Raw genomic sequence first — 23,090 nt, 5'->3', positions numbered from 1 at the left:
TCGATCACGACATTAAATTTACCTTAGAATCAGAGATAAATAATTCCATCAAATTTCTAGACCTAACAATCAATAGGCACCCCTCATCATTTACATATAGTATTTATAGAAAGCCCACTCAAACGGCCACTACTATAAGAAAAGACTCACTACATCCTCAAACACATAAAGCGGCTACATATAATAGCTTGGTAGATCGAGCATTCAGGATTCCGATGTCCAGAAAAAAATAAAGAACTGAACACCATTCGTTTTATAGCAAAATTTAATGGATATAATGAAGCCTTTATTGAAAGAACAATAAATAAATTCAAATACCACCCAAAAACCACCTTAATAAAAGACAATACTAGCACTGCCACGTTTTCAACATTTACCTTTAATAAAGAAATTTACGTCACGAACGTTTCTAAAAAACGCAACGTAAAATAGCCTTTCGTACTAACAATAGAAGCACAGAGATCCTGCATAACTCGTACATCAGTAAATAAAAGTTAGTCCTTTTTCAAAATCAGGTGTATATAGGTTTTCATGCCAAGACTGCAACAGCTCTTACCTAGGTCAAACAGGACGCAGTTTTAAAATCAGATATGCAGAACGTGTCAATGCTATAAAGCAAAACCGCTTTTCTGCGGTCGGCCTACACATGAAAGAATTTAAGCACAACTTTACAGAAATAGATCAAGATCTTGAGATATTAGAAGTTCTAAACAAAGGTTCTTTACTAGACGTCACTGAAAACTGCTATATTCATTTAGATCAATATTTCAATCCAAACCTAAACTTAAATGATATCTCCGAGAAACCAAAGATCCTGTTCTACTTTCTCATTGCATTTTTCAAAAATATTAACATTCCAAACAACAGATCTGTCTTTCAGATTATGCATAATACTTTCTCACGCCACGCACTTTCACAGCAACCCCCTTCCACCCCTCTTCCATTCCTCCTTCCCCAACAATAGCTGTTCCCCTGACCTAAGCTGTCCACCGCGCTCAGTTCCTCTTCATCTCGCGCCATAGCTTTACCGCCTCATATCCCGCATTGAACTGCGAACATCATAGAAACTGTCTCCACCTTACACGTTACGTTGTAACAATAGACCACAGATAATAGCACAGTCAACTTCTAAGCTCTTAGAAGAACGTTTTACATAATTCGAAGTTTGTATTCTTGTCAAATGAAAATGTTTACTACACCCTCAACAGGTGACATTTAATGCAAAATCACTACAAATGTGAATCTTTAACTGGCAAGTTCATCTCGTACTTGGGTTTTGAAATGTTATATGGATTTTTAAAAGTTTAAGTGTCTACAAATTTTGAATCTTTAACTGCCAAGTTCATCTCAAACCAAAGGTTCAAATGTCATGTGCAATTTTGAGAAGATTGATTCTGTTAGGTCCTAACTCATATTTGAACTACACTCGCACCAGTGACATTCAATGAATAAGTGAACACAAATCTTTTAAGTGCCAAGTTCATCTCGAGCTTACACAAAGTTCAAATGTGTTACATGTATTTCAAAAGATTGCGCTTATCGAATTCAAACTCGTGCTTGCACAATTTCATTTCACCCTTCGCAGCTGGTTTTGAATTGACGCTTAGTAGAAAAGTGACTACAAATTTGAATCCTTAACTGTCAAGTTCATCTCAATCCTAAATTTTTTTTAAATGCTATGTGCATTTTTGAGAAAATTGTGTTTATTGAACCCTAACTTATGTTTAATACTACACTCGTGGCAGGCGACATTCAATGGAAGAGTGTCTGAAATATTTGAATCTTCAATGTCAAGTTCATCTCGAAATTCCGCGTGGTTTTGTTGTTTCACAATTAAGTATTTATTTATTTTCCACCTAGTCAATACAATGATTGCTTAAGGCATTATCAACATCTTCAGCCACATAACACTGTTTAGATGAAAAATATATAAAATTGACAAAGTAATGCTTTAGAGGAACACGTAATTTGAACAATTCTCCCTGCAATTACACTTATTTTCATTGCCCTTCCATCTCTTCGACTTCTCTATCTACTTGATGAATCAATAGACCCTCTTATTACAGTGAAAACTGTGGGTCATCAATGATATTGAAGCTATGAATATACAGATTTTACCTCCCTATGAATTTGACTCATACATACTTCCTTACAACGAAATACCTACAAATGGTTTTCGGTTACTAGATGTAGATGTTCCTCTAAAGCATTACTTTGTCAATTTTATATATTTTTCATCTAAACAGTGTTATGTGGCTGAAGATGTTGATAATATACAAAACATGTACCACTTTTGACCATTAAAAATTGCCTTAAGCAATCATTGTATCGACTAGGTGGAAAATAAATAAATACTTAATTGTGAATCTATTGAAGTGCGATACGGACCATGAAGCTGATTTTATGGTTTTGTTGTGTTGTATGTTTTGGGGGGATTGTGTTTTTGATTCCTAACTCATGTTTGTAAAGTTTCTGATTCACCCTTCATGGACCATTTTGATGACTGACAATTTCTGACCTTGTAATTCACTCACTATTCATGTCTCTTGTACTCTTATTTAATCATAATGATGTAACATTTTGTGTAGTGTACATGTCTGCATGTATACGCCTATGCCTATTTCTCACATTTTGGCTGAAGATGACGCTAAATAGCGTTGAGACTAGTTCCAAGTAAAAATATGTTGTAAATAAACATTATAACATGTATTTGTATTGAAAAGGTGGACCCTTTAAGTTACCTATCTTACGTTCTCAGTTCAATATGGACAAAAAATGAAATTCTTAGATTTAAATAATACTTTCTTAGCGATCTGGTGAAGTTTTGGATAGTTTTGTACATTTGTTCTCCAATAGGACGCTATTTTTTCTTCCATTCCATAATTTTGATTTAAATATCTTTCCAGCTCATCTTTTGGAATACGACCATCATCATCAGCATCAATCCATGAAGCAAACGTCATTACTTTGGCAGGTTGGGGCATAGTCATGGAGTCTTATGACTCAGAAACATTAGAATGCTCGCCATGCATACACACCTTGTTCATCATAATCAGAAAAAGACAAAATCAGTCTGACTCTTTTAATGTGTACATTAAGTTCACTGCAGATCGTACAGCACACAAAATTAACACCTTTCACATCACCGTCATCTACAGGCTTGAATACCAACCAAATACGACTTTTAAGTTTAGGATCCGGTTCAGAAGTCGTCTTGAGCAGTTTCTAGTTTGTTTGTTTCTTCTTTTTTTTTTACGTTCTTCTGCCTTGGTTTTTTTTCTTTTGGAACTAAAGTCCACATTCGTTTCTGATAGACGGGTAAGTCAAACTGAAAACCACAGGAAACGTGATCGTCTCCAACGACCGTAATGTAACGCATTCCGCTGACACGCAGTACACTGTACACATTGAAGCAGTCTGCCCATAGAACTACCACAGCGCTATCCGTGGCTCACCGCGTACGAATGACACACAGCGCAGCCCAGACCGGCCCGTGCGATGACGTCAAGGGCTTCGTAGATTCAAGCTTTTCAAAGATCATTGCAGTCTATTGCCGAAGCAGCTCATGGGTTCGGCCGCTTTGCTGAACTCTGATTGGGTGAGGTGAGGTGGCCAGGACTTGGCGAGACACAGACAACAGATGGAATTACATTTCTATATTCTGGTGGAGAGGACAAAGAGCACAGGGATGGAGTGGGGTTGCTGCTCAGTAGAAATGCAATGAGAAGTCTTATGGAGTGGAAGCCGATTTCTAATAGGCTACTGACTGCTAGGTTCAAGACCAAGAACAGGAATGTGACCATTATCCAATGCTATGCACCTACAGAACAATCGGAGCTGGAAAGAAAGGAAGAATTCCACCAAATGTTGTGAGATGCCTAATACAAAAAAAAATTGAAGTATATTCTCATAGTTATGGGAGACTTCAACGTAAAGGTTGGCTCAAAAAATGAACGATTTGAGCACATCATGGGTATACACGGTCTTGGCGAGATGAATGAAAATGGAGAAAAGTTTACGGAATATTGCACCAGCCAAAACTTGGTGATAGGTGGTACGGTGTTTTCACATAGGCGGTGTCCCAAGGTCATTTGGGCATCTCCTCATCAAGTCACGGAAAACTAAATTGATCACAATGCGGTGAGCAGGAGGTTCAGAAGAAGTTTGGAAGGTGTTAGGAACAAGAAAGGAGCGGACACTGGCAGTGACCATCATCTTGTTGTCGCCAACTTCCGTATAAAGATCGTGGCAGTCCACCAAAAGTTCAACACTCGGCACAAGAAGTTTCATGTTGGTAAGGTACAGAATCAGCAGACATTAGAACAATTTCAACTGGAACTTAGCTACAGATTCCAGGTGTTGGATTCTGAGATAGAGAAGGATATGGAGACTGTATGGTGTGAGGTAAAGAACATCTTTGTGGAAACAAATGAGAAACAGCTCGGGTACAAAAACTACCTGCGGAAAGAATTGATATCTGATCACACACACAAACAAAACATACTTGAAAAGTCTTAAACAACATCACTGCTTAGAAGTGACAATGCACTTTTGGCTGTTTGGATCACTTCGTTAACACTAACATCCAATAAACACAGCCAAATAAAGCGTATCACATAACATACAGTGTGGAAGTAAACCGTTCATGAATAGATCCTGTACCAGGCTTATTCTAAAGAAAAACTTGTTCTAGATAATAAGTCGCAAGAAAGACCTGTATATTAAATCAATCACTTTTATATGCATCACAGAAAAAACATAAAATATGTTACTCTATAGGGCCTATACAGTAGTTTTTATGCTTTATCATATATGTAATGTACAAAAAGTTGTGTGCTATGCTATATAGTTTATACATTTTATAATAAATTTGTGAATTATTATCATATGTATTTAATTATCAATTCACAATGACTATAGCTTATACTACAAAAAACACACACGACTAGTTTTTTCAGTCTTTCCACCTCTTTCTCCAGTTCTTCTGTCCCTTCCTTAGCACTCTGCATAATAAATAGTTTCTTCAATTCTTCTGCTGCTAACTTTCTTTTGGTTGCGATGTTATCTGTACTCTTTTTATACTTTTCTAAAGCTTCATTTCTCAATGTTGATGCATTTTTGGCTGCAGGGATGATCTTTTTCGAAACACTGACAGCTAATACTCCACCAGCTGCAGATACTGCATCATACACCAGACACTGCACAATCAACCTATTTTCATGAAGATTCTCTACTAGGCATTCTTTGTTTATTGAAGAACCTCTTTCTACAGTAGCGATGCTGTGAAACAAAACAAGCACTTTTTGTGTGAAGTGGATGTTCTTTTGAAACATTGTGTTGAAAATAGGCGGTGGTAAGAAAATCTCCAATCGATCAGTTTTGGGATCAAACTTCTTGAGATACTTAACTACTTCTTCCTTTGACGAGAAATCCAAGTAGTCTCGCTTTGCAATATCAGCTTCCATAGGAGATAATTGTTTTGTCTCAACAAGAACTGATGCAGCAGTTACCCTGCAGGTCCTAATAGACAAATTGGTCATAATTGCAAGATTGAAGCAGCTAGCACCTCCAACAAACTTGAAAGCAAGAGGGCTTTTGACAAAAATCTTCATACAAATATCAACAAGAAATTTTATGCAGTCTCCGCAGAACTGAAGAACTTTCACATATTTTATTCCCTTACCTTTTAAAGCTGCTGAGGCTGCAAATCCAATGTCAAAAGCATGGAAGGGCTTGAGGTTTTCTGTTTTCTTCAAAGCAATCAAGAGAAGTTTCTTACTAGTATTTGCTGACTCTAAATCTGGTCATTTACACTTCTTCCAACAGGTGCTCAAGCATAGTACTCGTATCAGAGAACATAAAAGGCAGAAGATCATTACTCTGATGCTTAGAGAGATACTGTTCCAGCTCAAGGGAAATAGAATGCATGAATCCCAACTGTGCTGGGAGCAGATCATTTCCTACAAAACTTTTTTTATATTTCCAAAGTTTTCTGATGCAGGAGGTTTTCCTCAAAAGCATCAACATACTTCTTAATATGTGGCAGCATTTCCACAGCTCTTTCAATAACTTTTGAGTTTTTGACCCATCTGATAGAGCAGAACTTCAGAGGAAAGAGATGTGATCGTGTTATGCATTTGTAATCTGCACGTCTACTTGGAAAGTCCTTGAAGAAGCAATATAGAGAGCACAAAAATCTGTGAATGTTCCATTCAGAGTAGTAGTGTGCCATTTTATATGCACTATGAATAGTATGCATGGAGCAGGTACCAAAATCCAACAGCTCCGGATCTGAAGGTGAATCACGTAAGTACTTTCTTAGATCTTTCAAAAACTTAATGTTTTGATACCTGCAGCATCTTTTTCGCATCCAAACCAGTGTCTTCCAAGTTTTGCAAAAATGTCATCAGAAGGTCCTCAGCAGTAGCATGATGTAAAAAAGTGGATGTAAGAACTAAGTTTCCATCCGAAAATCTAGCAGCCATATCCATTTGACCCTTCAGAGCAACAGAATTTAAACTTTCATCAAAAGAAATACAGGTAGCCTCCATGGCTCAGGTGGCAGCGCACCATGTTCTCACTGCTGCGTTCCATGGTTCAAATCCCATCACTCCATGTGAGATTTGTGTTGGGCAAAGCGGAGGCGGGACAGGTTTTTCTCTGGCTACTCCGGTTTTCTCGATCACCTTTCATTCCAGCAACACTCTCCACTAACATTTCAGTTGTCATTCATTAATAATAGTACCAGGAAGTGCGACAGGCTTTGGCAGCCGGTACAATTCCTATCCTCGCCGCTAGATGGGAGCTTCATTCGTTCCATTCCTGACCCAGTCAGATGACGGATTTTCATCAAAAGAAATACAAAAGCAAGGAGACTCTTTAACCAAGTTTTTCAATTCTTTTTGGAAGTATGGACCCAGTCCATATGTAGCTAGGTATCCAAGTTTAACCTTGTGCAACTTGAAATTTTTCACAACTTCGCTGTCAGGGAACATGATTTTAAAAAGATCACTACAAAAGCCAAAACTTCTAGCAGAAGATTGAGTCACAACTTGAGTAATAGCCCACAATATTTCTGCAGAAATACCTTCATCATCTTTTTTTTTTTTTTTTTTTTTTTTTTTTGCTAGTGGCTTTACGTGTGACCGACACAGATAGGTCTTATGGCGACGATGGGAAAGGCCTAGGAGTTGGAAGGAAGCGGCCGTGGCCTTAGTTAAGGCACAACCCCAGCATTTGCCTGGTGTGAAAATGGGAAACCATGGAAAATCACCTTCAGGGCTGCTGAAAATGGGATTCGAACCCACTATCTCCCGGATACAAGCTCACAGCCGCGCGCCCCTAACCGCACGGCCAACTCGCCCGGTAGCTTCATCCTTGATGATAAAATTGTTAAGAGTGCTTCTACGCACAACACAAGTATGCTTATCATTAACAACTGAAGTTAGCACTTCACAAAATTCAGCTTTCACTGGAACAGAGTTCGTAGTTGATGGAGCAGCATTCACAGGAACAGAGTCTACAGTTGCTTCCTTGGCAGGTATCATGTGAAACAGTTTTCTGCTACAACTTGAAGCGTTTACTCTTTCGATGTGCCTTTTGTCTCTGGCATGAGATCAAACTGAAGACACCCCCATGTTGCTAATATCAAAATCAGTCCTACACAAAGAGCAATACCCTTTACAGCAGGGCCATCCAGCTATTGCGCTCCGAGAGCGCGCCCGCACTCGGGGAGCACTGGACAGCCAGACTAGCGCTCCTTCCCCTACCACCACTAAACTGTGGCAGCGAGGAGACCTGAGACGGACGATGTTCGAACCGCGCTAACTAGATACATACATACAGTCATGCGTCCGACGGCATTTGTGGGTTTGTCGATATCATACTGATAGGGCTGTTTTGCTGTAACAAATATACTGCATATACAAATCGATAGGTATTCCGATGTATGGAATATGCAGGAAACGAAATCAAGTGTTAAGTAAAGAATACAGTAATGTGATTTATTCAAAACTGAAATTTGAACATATCTGAGAGGAAAATTCAACAACATTTTACCAATGTTTTACCAATATTCTTAAACAATTACGCGAGTTTCTATCACTCATCGTCATCGTCTCTTATTTTTGGTAAGCTTAAGAACCGAAAAGAAACGCTCACAAATTTATGTACATTGAGCCAAACACTGATAGAACTTTACATGCATGTTTATATAAAAGGCGATAGCTGCAGTCGCTTAAGTGCGGCCAGTATCCTGTATTCGGGAGATAGTAGGTTCGAACCCCACTATCGACAGCCCTGAAGATGGTTTTCCGTGGTTTACCCCCTAGGAAGATTAAGAACAAGATGTAGGAGAACCAAAAGGAGGAAGATATTAATCCAACAGTTATAGAGATAATACATGTTTGTACAATAATAATGAGGGTCATAGCAAGAGGGTGATTAGCTTGTATAAAAATCATACTATTAAGAAGATTGAAGACAAGAATTCTTAAATTTAAAATCCATTTTCACACCAGGCAAATGCTGGGGCTGTACCTTAATTAAGGCCACGGCCGCTTCCTTCCCACTCCCAGCCCTTCCCTGTCCCATCGTCGCCATAAGACCTATCTGTGTCGGTGCAACGTAAAGCAACTAGCAAAATATATATATATATATATATATATATATATATATATATACACAAGGGGGTATTTTTATTGCGAAAAGCCGCTGTAAAATTCTTCCAAACTTCGTGACATTAGAAAGCGGTCTTTAAGACGAACAGTGGACTGCAGTTCAACCAACTGTAATTGAAATAGCTCTGTAACACTGTCTGCACTAAGAGAAAATGTTCGAACAATTACATCTAACACCGCATGGGGTTCTGATAATCCTGAAAAATCTCTTTTCAAACTCTTCTTGTAATCGGCGAATTACCTGCAAGTACTCATCAAAGTCGACACCTTATTTCACCGTTTCAAGCAATGGAAAATGTCCTGTGTTCCTTGCACGCAAACTGGTTTTCGCACAAAATCAATTTTCTTTTGAACGCTTGAATTTCTCCCAGCAAATCGCAGATATTGTGCTTTTCGCCCTGAAGCGAAGTTTTTGTTTTGCTATTGGTGACAATGGGACGGGAAAGGGCTAGGACTGTGAAAGAAGCGGCCGTGGCCTTAATTAAGGTACAGCCCCAGCATTTGCCTGGTGTGAAAATGGGAAACCACGGAAAACCATCTTCAGGGCTGCTAACAGTGGGGTTTGACCCCACTATCTCCCTAACTGCACGGCCAACTCGCCCGGTACTCTTAGAACTGACGGTGCATGAGTCCACGGGATCGAAGAAAATTTACCACTCGCACATCTGTTCCGATTACGTCTTTAAGCTCGGCGACTTTTGCACAGATTGCCTCCTGGTGTGTCAAGCACTGGATCGCTGCCATTAGGGTAGTACCGCTCTCGGTCATTTTTAATTTTACATAGCTGACGAACCCCGTGCGTAGACTACGTAATGCAGGAGCTCCATCCGTCGTTACACTCGTCAACCGCTCCTATTTTAATCCCATTGACTCAAAAACACCTCCCCACTGCTTTGAAAATATCGAAACCGGTAGTGGTGTCTTTGAGAGCTACCAAGTCTAGGAAATCCTTGGTGACCCGAATATCGTCATCCACCCCTCGAATGAAAATAACGAGTTGAGCTGTGTCCGCAATGTCAGTTGATTCATCGCGGGCGATGGAAAAGGATACAAAATTTGCTGCCTTCTCCTTTAATTGCTGTTCCATATCAACGGCCATGTTGTCTATTCTGCACGCCACAGTGTGAGGAGAAAGAGAGATTTTGTGAAATTTCTCAACTAGCTCCATAGGACAAATACATGCCGTCGCGTCCATTAGGCCCTCCTTGATTACATTCCCTTCCGCGAAGGGTTTCCCAGCTTTGGCAATTTGCGACGAACATTTGTAGCTTGTTCGAAAAGTGGGTCCACCAACCTCACTCTCCTCAATCTCCTTTCAGACAAAAATACGGCAAGTCAAAACTTTAGTGTTCTTCAGATAATTCAATCATTTATTCATTCCCGTTTGTGAACAAGCATTTAAAAATTAAAACAATAATATCTACAGAACAGTGCTGCTTGAAATTTTCTTTCAATTCTTCCAAATTTGATTGGCGACTGACGTCTGTCAAATCACAGTAATCATCCCTGTGGTTGACACTGTCATGCCGTTACAAAGTGTGTTTTTTAAAACACATAAAACCTCAGTGGCACACTAAAAAATCGGCTGCTCTCTTCGGCCCGGCTGGCAGACCGCTCGCTCAGCTAGCCAAGCTCCTTACACTACTACCAAAACTACCTTCCCCCAAAGCACTCCCAGAGCGCTAGCACTCGGGGAGCGCTGTTTGGATGGCCCTGTTTTACAGTTATCACTTTCCTCTCTCTGAAGCCAATTTCAATCTTAATTTATTATTCTGTCCAACCAGCCATCTTTGAAAGAAGTCTTTCCTCTTATTTTACTTATATGGAGTAACGTGCAATCTTCTGAATTTTACTCATTGTCTCTGAAAAATAAGTGCAACACCAATGTAACTAAGTCTTTTTATAAGTTGCTCTGGACTGGTTGTCAAATTTGGACATTTCCATTTGATATTAGATATTTTGTGTACTTGTAAAGCCATACGATATAAACAGGGTGTTCCTAAATTCCCATTACAGACTTTGAGGGCTTGCAATGGGGACCAAAACGGTTAATTTTATCATAGGAACTTGTATCCGGAAACATACCATCTTTCCGCTACCAGCAAAAAACCACCACAGCATAATTTCACAGCTCCAGCATTTTCGGTGCTCTGTCCAACTTCTGCTGCTTGTCGTCTGGGTCCAACTACAGGCAGGGCTCGATGTGATGACCATTGACGTCAACACAGACACGGACGGTACCTACGTATCATATTCTCGAACACACGATATTCCTCAGATTCCACAGGGATCTCGTAAATCAAGTTTTCATATGACCCACCAGTCAGTAGCCTAGCGGTGTCAACTGGGTGAATGTGCAGTCCAGGAAATCGGACCACTACGACCTATCCACTACTGCCGAAATCTTTGGTGCAGATGAACTACTGTACGTACAGCTTACTGCTGTGTACGTAGTAAAGAATTACTACTGTACTATAGCATGAACGAAAATCACAAGTACAACACCAGGTACAACATCTCTGTGCAGATCACACACTCAACTGAATCTTATGGAATGTCAACAAACCTGTAGGGGTTTAATGACGTTCAATGACGTACGTTCCCAGACAAGTTCCTATACTAAACTTAATCGTCTTGGTCACCACTCCAAGCCCTCAAAGTCTGTAAGGAAAATATAGAAACACCCTGTATATATTGCAACAGGAACCACATATGGAGTGGAACAAAATTTTATTTCATGGAAATCAGCGCAATGGGACGAACCTAGCATGCAACGGAATGGCTCGGGCATGCATACAGCAAGCAAGCTACGTCGCACACAAGGGTGATGCAACTATCACGTGAACACCACCTGATATTGGCGAACATACTACAAGAAATTTTATTAACTTTGGAACCCATTGTCAATTAATGAGATTCACCATCATATAGCCCATCATTTAAAGGCAAACATACTGCCATTTCATTATATCGGCCTACTGACTTACGAGTAATTCACGTGTAAAGAAACTTGAATTTTCCACGAGGGGAGGAAGCTGCACCTCGACAGATTGATATAAAAGAACGGGGTTCTGCTAGGTCAAGTCAGTTCAATTCTCCACTCACTGCCATCATATAGTCATGCTGTCTCACGTGAAAGGGTCCGCGAGTTTCGAACTCAAGACATCACATCGTGCGAACTCTACGGTAAAGTTTTCGACAAGACTTATAAAACAATAACTCATATTGGAACTTAGAAACTTTTTGAGTGATATGATACTAACTTAATAATTTCAAAGTGTTGTCAAAGACTTAATACATTTAATCATTTTACAGACTTAGTATTTTCAACTGCAAATCGAACAAATTTAATTGGTTTAAACTTGTATTCATATTTGAATGAAACTGACTTTAAACTTTCATCAGAAATAAGCATGTGAATATTAAGACGATTTTCAAGTGAAATAATTTAAATAATTGAAACCCTGACCGAGTGCCTATTTTGTCATATCAACCTGCTATCATTTCTACAACATGGGTTTAAACGTGGTTACTACGCAGGAGATGGAACGTGTTTACTACACGGTAATCAAACTTTGTACCACAGGGATGGCATCACAACACCAGCTGCCAACGACTTCATATGCTGTTCGTTGAACCGGATTTCTCTACATTTCCAGTCCTGATATTCAGATAATTCACGTGATATGAGTGCCTCTCTAAACAAACTTAGAGACTAACATTATTACAAGTTGAACTTTGGAATAAGTGATTTCATTCATAATTCAACGAACTATTGTGCTCATTGGAATTCACATCACATTTTATAAGTGTTGAATGACAATTCTAAAATAGACTATGGCACAGAACTTTAGAAGAAGATAAAATTTACGATATTGTGAAGTATTAAAATATTAAAAAGACTCTAGGAAAATTCATTTTTTAAGTGAAAAGATGTTATTGTGAATTTCATTTTGTCATTTAAACAAATACTTGAAGAACTTTATGAACTTTATCAGGAAAAAACTTATTGATTTTCAACGAAAGATAATCGTTTCATGTTAAAAGATAGACAATCATAAAAATTGATTTTATTTCAATTAGCCAGGCAACGTTAACTTGTTCAAAAGATATTTTAATTTGATTTAATGCTACGAGCCAGAAATAATACAGAACTTATTCATCAAATTCTCAAGATGAATAAATTAATTTTTTTTTTTTTTGCTAGTTGCTTTACGTCACACCGCCACAGATAGCTCTTATGGCGACGATAGGACAAGAAAGGGCTAGGAGTGGGAAGGAAGCGGCCGTGGCCTTAATTAAGGTACAGCCCCAGCATTTGCCTGGTGTGAAAATGGGAAACCACGGAAAACCTTTCTCAGGGCTGCCGACAGTGGGGTTCGAACCTACTATCTCCCGAATACTGGATACTGACCGCACTTAAGCGACTGCAGCTATCGAGCTCGGTAAATTAAGTTTTAAAATCTATCCATTACTTCGCTCTGCATCTATCTCTGTACCTGCACCATAAGGACTGTACATCTCTTTGCAAGATTCTCATGCCCTTATCCTTAATTTTTCCTGGTACAAAATATACATACGTTGCTTTACATCGCACCGACACAGACAGGTCTTATGGCGACAACGGGACAGGAAGGGGCTAGGAGTGGAAAGGAAGTGGCCGTGGCCTTAATTAAGGTACATTTGACGGAAAATCGGCTTCAGGACTGCCGACAGTGGGGTTCGAGCCCACTATCTTTCGAATACTAGATACTTTCAAAGTTAAAAATTTCATGATGTTCCATATTGAACTGTATCACAATTAAATTGAAATAACAAATAAAGTAGTTCAACCTATTCAACACAAGTAAATAAGAAATGTAGTGTTACAGTCCTATTTAATTATAAACGGAAGCGGTAACGGTTTTGACCCCAATCTGGGTCATCATCAGCCGAATAAAATGCAAAAACAATGCATATGAAAATAAGAAATTAAAGGATGAGTCTTTCACAAAAAGAGTTGAAGAAGCATTATAAGATAATGGGGATTGGCACTGCGTGATTTTAAATAGTAAAATCTAGAAGAAGTAGGAGGTCAGTCACTTATATGGAGTAAGGCACAATCTTCTGAATAGTAACACAACACATGCAAAGTTCGGCACTGTGTCTCAAAATGTTTACGAGAAGAGGTGATAAGTTAAGTGAGCCAGCTTGTATATACTATCAGGCGCGAAATCACAACACAATTTAATAAATATGAAGTCCCAAAACTGTGTAGAAGTCGAAGATAAGTCGCTTCATTGAAGCAAATTGCTAGCTCCTGAAGATCAGCGCAACATACTCAATATCCGGCACTGTGCTTTCAAATGCCGACGGAACTCAGTGAATTGCTTAATGATCCAGTCTGTAATTGTTTCGGTTGCGAAAATGTATATATATGTATGAAGTGTCGGATCCCTTCTAACTTTTTCCCCTCTGATTAGTGTTAATAGAGGATGGTAGCCCAGTTGTATTTCCTCTTAAAACAATAATCACCACCACCATCAGTTACATGGGATCTTGAGAGAAATTACATTTGGAATGCTGTCCCAAGTCTTGGGTGCAACAGTAAATCTACTGACAAGTCTCCCACATTTAAGCACCCCCCCCTGCCCACCAAAAAAAAATTAATTATCAAAGATATGACCCCACAACCTTGAGCACTCAAACTGGCACTACCCATGCAGTCCTTATATCACCACATGTCTGCCAGTTGGATTTCCCTGTTACTTGCTCAATGTGTCGATGAAAATTTTTATACAAGATGAAATAAATATTTTAAATATTTAAATGACATTTTAATGGGGAACTATCTTTGACCATAAATTAAAAAAAATTGTGCTTATCTAGATTACAAGAAAAAATATTTTTACATTTGAAAGTGTAACCAACATTGTTATATCAATTACACCAAGATTAATGTCATAAAAAGAAAACAATCTTAACTCATCTCGGCGTCAGTCTTGTTCTCTGGAAAGTGCACTGTTAGAAGCTGTTCCCTCAGGACTATTGATATATGCAATGGTAAAATTCCACCCCTTGAGACAAGGCTTTTTTTTTAATGTTATAAGTGGAAATTAATGAAATCTTACTTCGAATGCATCTCAGAGGAGAGATTCATTGCAATGTCTAGGAACCCAACATCCCGCCCGAAGAACTACATTTACTTGTATAACCTAATGAAGAGTATTACACGCCATTTTCATTTCTGAAGTAGTTACTTGCATCCCTATTGGCCAACGTAAAGTGGCACGTGATCTCATTTCCGTTAATAATGTTAATCATAACCTGTTACCAACCCCAGCATAATAAAAACGCAAGGAACTGTAACATGTTAAGGAAACAATGTATGCTATCGCCTTCAGCCAAGGCTCCTTCGCAACTCTAACCTAACTCTAACCCCGCTTTGCTCGTCCCTACATCACAGGTCTTGTCCAGGTCCTATCCTAACCGTCCGCACGGCAAGAACAAGTCCTCACCAATCGTGTAACAATAATCACAACTACCAGCTATCGAAGCACAACTCACTCACTAGTTCTAAGTACAGAAGTTGGCAGCACTGAGCACCGCTTGACAACATCCTTCCCGAGAAGGCCGCAAGCATGTAAACAAATGACAGTCGTTCTGCTCGTGTGAAAGTCTTGTCTCCAGGGCTAAAGTAATGATCATTCCATTTATAGCACGCTGGACAAAAATCACTGTTAATAATACAGCCACCTATCTCGATAATCATTGATAGTGACAGGAAAGGTTCTAATCCACTGGTAAACACATAACTGACCAAGGTTCATTAAAGACAAGTTTAGGTTCTACAGGGACTGTCAGTGGCATTCTTGTTGGTAACAAAATTACGGATCATGACCGATTAGCATCCAGTACACTAGAAAGCCTATACATTCACTGACAAGTGTTAATATCACCCTTGTTTCGCCCCCGCCAAAGCATTCGTAGCACTGTCATCTCCATGCTGACAGGTAAAGGGTAGTTATGAATAAATAAGCAGTGGTGTGCATCGGTGAGGAGGGTGCTAATATATTTGCTTAAAAATTTGTCTTTTCACAGGCTACATTTAGTTAACGTCACTGATTAAATCTAATATGCCATTGAGAGTCACACAATGGATTCCTTCAGGGGGGTGTCTTCCCGCATCGCGCGCACTTGTTTCTCTCCCTGGCCGCCTTCCGCATGACATCATATGATATGAGACAGCACTCGTCCGTCCTGCTGACACGTATTACCACTACAGTCTAAAATGGTCATAACTTCTGAACCATTCATGCAAATAACGACCTGACAAGGTTATTGTAATCCTTATAAAATACTGGAGGAGGTCAAATAATATATTTTGATGAGGAATTTGAGGATAATTTCGAAATATTTATTTAATTTTGAGTTATATTTTTTTACCGCAGACTATAGCATAAAATCGCTTCTAGAGGGCAACAAGTTGGAAATAGGTATCTACCATCCCGGACTTTTTTGTTGAGGTTTCTATGCTCTACAATTCATACGCTTACACTTGGGGGTCTATCGTTGATGGTTCACGCAGCGTAAGCCAAGAAAGCAAGTGACCGACCGACATTTTTGTCTCTTTCTCCGTATTTACTGTATATTGGAACACGGATACTGTATTATTTCACGAGCCTCGAAATATATTCACAAATGTAAGTTATTAGCACATAATAATGTTAATGTTATTGGTTTTACATCCCACTAACTATGAATTTGAGCACCTTCACTACCGGACTGAGACAGGATCGAACCTGCCAAGTTGGGAGAACGCTATAAGCCAGTCTGCCATAGCAGAACATTTCTACAGTACAGACCATGAAATCCTCTTTGACCAGGCGAAGGTCATCGCGCCTGTAAAAGACTTCTATGCTCGTCTTGTGAGGGAAGCCATAGAGATAGAGCTGCGCCCAAATAACATCAACAAGGAAGACGGCTTCAAGTTATCAAATACATGGAGACTGTACTGCAGAAATACATGCATAACACCACCATGGCACAGCGGGACGCACTCAAACTGTCGACAGAGGGCGGTGCACCAGTAACTTCCCTCCCAACCACCACAGCACAGCGCCACGATCCTTGAGTCCAGTTAGTAGGGTAGGCCGTGGATGGTACAGGCATGACTTCCATGTTCCTTCAGATACTTTCTTTGCTCACTGTCGGAGGCAAAACTTCACATGCCCTGATGAAGGCCAATGCAATTTGGCAGAAAGCTTGACTTTATTATTAATAAATATATATATATAGTGGCTTTAATCCAGTTCATTTATTTCTTAATGTTAATACAATGAGCCACGAAAACTTACGTTCATTAACATTATTATTATTTTGCATATTATAAAGACAATAACAACAACAACCATCATAGCAAGTTAGTTTGCTACTGTGATGGCAAAACAATACTTCCTTGTCAGCAATGCTTTGTTGTTGATACACTTTCTAATAAACTCTTGAATATTTCCATTATTACAGCTCGTACAGTAAAAGGGTGTCAGATATTTGACTGAATGAAAATCATATTTTCTATAATTATTGTTTTGTGCTAATAGCCGGGCTGAGAAGCAATTCTAATGGTAGAGCGCTGGCCTTCTTAGCCCAACTTGGCATGTTCGATCCTGTCTCAGTCCAGTGGTGAAGGTGCTCAAATACATGGTTCGTGGGACGTAAAATCCAATAACATTAACATTACCGTAATATGTGCTAACTTATATTTCTGAATATATTTCGAAGCTCATGAAATAATACAGTATCCGTGATTCGATATACAGTAAATACGAAGAAAGAGACAAAAATGTCATGCGAGAAGAGACCTGTTACTGGATCTAAGTTATTTCAAAAGGGGGCCTCACACATCCCAGTCATGAGTGATTAAAAAATATTGCCCAGTTCGAAATTTCACTTTGTGTGTTTCACGGTAACACTGCATCCAGATGCAAAAACGCAATGAAAACTCTTATTTCTATAATTAAGTCAAAATTTCCAATATTTCATCACAAAATAATTTGTCTCTGCGTAAGGACCAGGACATTTATTAGGATATTGCATTTAAGTGCAAAGAGTAAGAAGCTAGCACTGAGAAAATATGCCAATAAGAAGGCTAAGTTTTGGGCTGGTTCATCAACTAATTAACAACAACTTATGGCTTAAGCAGGAAAGTAATACTAGCGCTTGCTTCTCTTACGGTGCGCCAAATGAGACCATGGAGGGCAGTATGTAACATCAATATCCCCTTAAATTCAATTACTAATTCCAATTTCCAAATCCTGATGCACGAACGCAGAGAGAGAGAGAGAGAAGGAGGGATCAGTTTGTAAATGACTTGAGTACCTTCACGGTTTAATACATTAATATAATTCCATAAAGATGTCGATACGATGCATATTTCCCTATGCATTTGATCTAAATATTTACTTCATCAGGAAATTAATTATTTTGAGTCGCATGGCAATATTTCATTTCTTATGGTGTTACACGTCATGTATTATTTGATGAAAGATTGGGAAGATGTTTCACAGGCACGAGAACTGACAGGCTTGCTGTACTGCGACTGTGTACCTTACCTGCTATCGTTCATATCGCGTGACGTCACAGCGCTCCAGCCAATGGGAGCTTCGGTCTAGTAGTGTAGTTACCGTGGGATTCCTTTTTGCTGTGGTTTGTGCTGTTTTTAAGGTGGTTACTTTTCAGTAGTTGTAACAGGTTCTTGTGGTATATTGCTTCTGCGACTCCCACTTGGTATAAGTCCAGGATCCGCCGGCACGGGCGAGCACGGGCTCCGTGGCTGAAGCTAGTGCGTCTATATGATGTCATGTATGACGTGTTTAGCGAGTTGATGTTTGCAAACATGGCGGATAATTCGAAGGAAAGTGTAGCAGCCGCTAAATGTATGAATAAATGGTCTGGTATATTTAGCTATTTGAGACTGCGTAACACAATTCACAGGCACTAGATTGGGTTACAACTTGACTAGTTGGCTCATGAAATAGATATTAACGGCACGATATGATCAGGCTGACTTGATTTCGCGAAAACTTTACGAATATTAAGTACGTCCGGCAAGTAGGAAAAGCATTGGTCTGGTTTGGTTAGGTCCAGCTAGTGGCAAAACCATTGGTCTGGAGGCGTAAGCACCCAGGTTAGGGCCGCGAAGCGGCCAACAGCCTCTAGCATCCCTTACTAAAGCAATTGTGATTCACCGAAAACCACTTTTTTTGCTAGTTGCTTTACGTCGCACCAACACAGATAGGTGGGACAGGAAAGGCCTAGGAATGGGAAGGAAGTGGCCGTGGCCTTAATTAAGGTACAGCCCCAGCATATGCCTAGTGTGAAAATGGGAAAACCACGGAAAACCATCCTCAGGGCTGCCGACAGTGGATTTCGAACCCACTATCTCCCGGATGCAACCTCACAGCTGTGCGCTCCTAACCGCACGGCCAACTCGCCCAGTCCGAAAACCACTGATAGTGACAGGTTAGGTTGTGATCCACCGAAAACTACTGATAGTGACAGGTTAGGTTTTGAACCACCAAAAACCACTGGTAGCGACATGTTAGGTTAGGTGCGACAGCACTGCTAATTGAGCGGGGTGATCCATCAAAAACCACTGATAGTGACAGGTTAGGTTGTGATCCACCGAAAACCACTAATAGTGACAGGTTAGGTTGTTATCCACCAAAAACCGCTGATAGTGGCAGGTTATGTTGTTATCCACCAAAAACCACTGGTAGTGACAGGTTCGGTTAGGTTAGGTTCGGTGCGACAGCACTGCTAGTTGAGCGACTGTTGTTGGAAGTACACATCACGAATGGGAAAGCAACACTATACATACGAGTATATTGCAATCACTGAGACAGGATATGAATTTATGGGTACTCACCATAAGTTGGCACAGGAGTGGACAGAAGATGGACTTCTTGTGTTTGCATAGATGTACTCCCTCTTAAAATAATAATTACTAGTATGGATGCAGCACTGAACAAGAGTTTTAATTGTTTTGGCTAGTTGTACTTCGTCTTAAAACAATCATCACGACTATCACAGAGCTGTAGACATGACTCGACTGTTTCTCTCTAGTTATACTTCCTCTTAAAACAATAATCTATGACAGAGTTGGACACACAACTTGATTGTTTTCGTCTAGTTGTAGGCCTACTTCCTCTTAAGACATAATCACAACATAGCTGGACACACAACTCGATTGTTTTCGTCTAGTTGTAGGCCTACTTCCTCTTAAGACAGTAATCACGACAATTACATAGCTGGACACACAACTCGATTGTTTTCGTCTAGTTGTAGGCCTACTTCCTCTTAAGACAGTAATCACGACTATAACATAGCTGGACACACGACTGGTTTGTTTTTGTCTAGTTGTACTTCCTCTTAAAACAATAATGACGACTATCACAGAGCTGGACACATGACTAGTTTGTTTTCGTCTAGTTGTACTCCCTCTTCAAACAATAATCACACTGCTGGTAATGAAACTCATGATTTGAGTTTGAAGTATTTTTGTTCATTGTAGAAGTTAAGTTGGCAACAGTTGAGAGACAGAGTCATCTTTTGGGGTAAATATTAATTACTTTGCAATGCCATCTCTATTACTGGTAATGTACTATATGTATCTATACATACATCGTTTGCACCTCACAGTATCAAGTAAGATGATGTTAGTTGAGTGGATAAGCTGATGGACTACGGAGCGGAAGATCGCTGGTTCAAGACGGCCTGTCGCCAGGAATTTATAACAGGTAAGTAAAATTAGATTAGTGTGCGAATATATAAGTGGAATAACTACGTATAAAATAGGTTAAATGGATGCCGGTGAATTACAGGCGGGAGCTGAAAGAAAGTGAAGGGATAGGAAATACAAAGTGAGAAGTTCTTCAGTATCTTTTAAGTTCTCCCCACCCGAAACCCCTCCTACCCAGGAGGTCCCGTAAGTATGTCGTCATAGCTGTGACGGCGAATTCTGGCCTTATTCCTCTCATTTTTCAATTTACAATAACTTATGGCTTAAGCAGGAAAGTAATACTAGCGCTTGCTTCTCTTACGGTGCGCCAAATGAGACCATGGAGGGCAGTATGTAACATCAATATCCCCTTAAATTCAATTACTAATTCCAATTTCCAAATTCTGATGGACGAACCCAGAGAGAGAGAGAGAGAGAGAAAGAGAGAGAGAGAGAGAGAGAAGGGGGGATCAGTTTGTAAATGACTTGAGTACCCAAGTCATAATGAAGAACAGAAATGCATAAGTGAATATTAACAATTAATTATTTTTTTTTGCTAGGGGCTTTACGTCGCACCGACACAGATAGGTCTTATGGCGACGACGGGATAGGAAAGGCCTAGGAGTTGGAAGGAAGCGGCCGTGGCCTTAATTAAGGTACAGCCCCAGCATTTGCCTGGTGCGAAAATGGGAAACCACGGAAAACCATCTTCAGGGCTGCCGATAGTGGGATTCGAACCTACTATCTCCCGGATGCAAGCTCACAGCCGCGCGCCTCTACGCGCACGGCCAACTCGCCCGGTAACAATTAATTTACTACCTATTCAATTTCCAGACATAAAATAATATAAACTGAAATTATGTTTAAAAGGCTACGTAAATTAAATGTAATCCAACAAACCTGTAAGCATTCTGCAGCTTTAAGAAAGCTAGACAAACACTCTTGCGAAACATGAACTTCTCCTTTATACATGAACTCCAGAAGCGCAGACATGTTTGAGGATGATGTTCCATCTAAAATGACCAGCACACTGGGACTTAATGGTGCTGTTTCAAATAAATCCTGAAAGTGTTTGCTGCATGCTGCAAGGATTAGCCGATGGGCTTTGAATGTCACTCCTGCAAATATGAATGGTACATTAACAGTGCAAAATGCAACACTAAAATAAAATAATGTACCATAAATGTATTTCCACACTTAAAGTACACAGTACGAATGCTATCTATCAGAGTACCTTCTCGTGATACATAGTTGAAACTGCCATGTATTACTTCTTAAACAACGCTGTAAATCTATCGATGAAGTTCATAAAAGTACGTACCTCTAAAGTTACAAGAATACACAAACTCAGCGTGATACACATACCTTGACAAAATAATGTGACATCTGTTAAGCTTTCCGATTTAAATAAATTCCCAAATGTTGTTGCTAGATTGCTGCCAAAACTGTTCCACTTAAGACAAAACTGCTGCTGTGAATCCATTCCAAGGGTTGGTTGGAATGTACTAGCTAAAAAGAGAAATCAGAAAAGATGCTTCAACACACTTGTCAAAAACCAACAACCTTCATATGGTAATACACACACTATACATTGGTTCCCTAAAATAACTTTAGTAAAACGTCTTTCATATACTGATTCTAAGCGATAAACATAAACAATCCCCATACATTAAAACATTAACCAAGTTGAAGCTGACATTTGTACCTACACCTGCACAAGCATAAATAAGGTCATACATTAAATATTTCATACTAACTCAAGGCATGTTTTCTTGCATTTAGTTAAGGGTAATACCCACCTCCCGTGTGTCTGCAAATCACATGGGGAGGCCTAGATCTAAATTTAGTCCAGTGCAGTAAATGCACTTAGGCCTAAATAAATTTCGAGATTGTAATCGTTGACTACGAACTGAAACTACAAACAATATACCATCTAATTAGCGACTTCAGTAAGTGTACACTGTAAATTAACGCCAGAATTTACAATATCATTCAACAGACACAAATCTAGAATAGTTTAAGCCAAACCCATCACAAACGTACACCCTGCGCCAAATCATAAACATGCAACCATCTTGACACGATTCATGCAACACCAATGTTGCAATACGTATCCACTGCATGGAGACTCCCGCAAAAATCACGATAATATATCGTGATAAAATGTGTACGTCCGTAAGATCAACCCAAACGAAAAAACAATGTTTGAAAGAGTATACTTGTCCAGCAAATCAAAGAAATAATACCTGCGATAGGTCCGTTCTCTATTTATAAATAACTTTATTCTCTCTAACCCGAGCATAAAAAGAAATGTTGGTGTAGGCTATGCCGGAAACGGTTGTGTATAAGCTATGAAATTTCGAGCGTTCGTTGTATTCATCTAATAAAGGGAAATTTTCCATGCCTTAAAATCCTAGTTACACAGAGGCTCAGAAAGATATATTTTTCCCATCACCATCTCTAGCATCCAGGCAAAAGTTTCTGAAGAGGTAATTTAATTTATTTGGGTGGTGACGAGTGTCTGTATTATGAAATTCTCATAGGTACTCTAGTGGTCAAAACGTTAAGTTATACTCGTCATTCGTCAACCCATGTTCGAGTTCCAGTGTTGATATTCCTTGCTGTAAATTAAAGATGAGCAAAGAGAAAATAGG

The 23,090-nt window shown here is 39.5% G+C and overlaps 1 protein-coding gene across 3 annotated transcripts in view; it reads right to left on the bottom strand.

The window, feature by feature from the left end:
* LOC136877449 (zinc finger protein chinmo) overlaps positions 1–22,541 on the bottom strand; it is a 314,891-nt gene extending 292,350 nt beyond the window's left edge. For 2 of the 3 annotated variants that reach the window (XM_067151500.2, XM_067151499.2), the window contains exons 1-3: positions 22,236–22,508; positions 21,802–21,945; positions 21,337–21,554 (exon numbers count right to left, since the gene is read on the bottom strand). In XM_067151500.2, the coding sequence (XP_067007601.1) occupies positions 21,337–21,554; positions 21,802–21,919 (336 nt within the window). In that variant the 5' untranslated portion in view covers positions 21,920–21,945; positions 22,236–22,508. Of the gene's footprint in view, positions 1–21,336; positions 21,555–21,801; positions 21,946–22,193 lie in introns of all 3 variants that reach the window. The other variant, XM_067151498.2, reaches the window with a different exon arrangement.
* Positions 22,542–23,090: the final 549 nt, after the last annotated feature.

Source organism: Anabrus simplex, chromosome 7 (assembly GCF_040414725.1).
Source record: "Anabrus simplex isolate iqAnaSimp1 chromosome 7, ASM4041472v1, whole genome shotgun sequence".
Taxonomy (NCBI): domain Eukaryota; kingdom Metazoa; phylum Arthropoda; class Insecta; order Orthoptera; family Tettigoniidae; genus Anabrus; species Anabrus simplex.
This window is presented reverse-complemented; position numbering and strand designations above follow the sequence as displayed.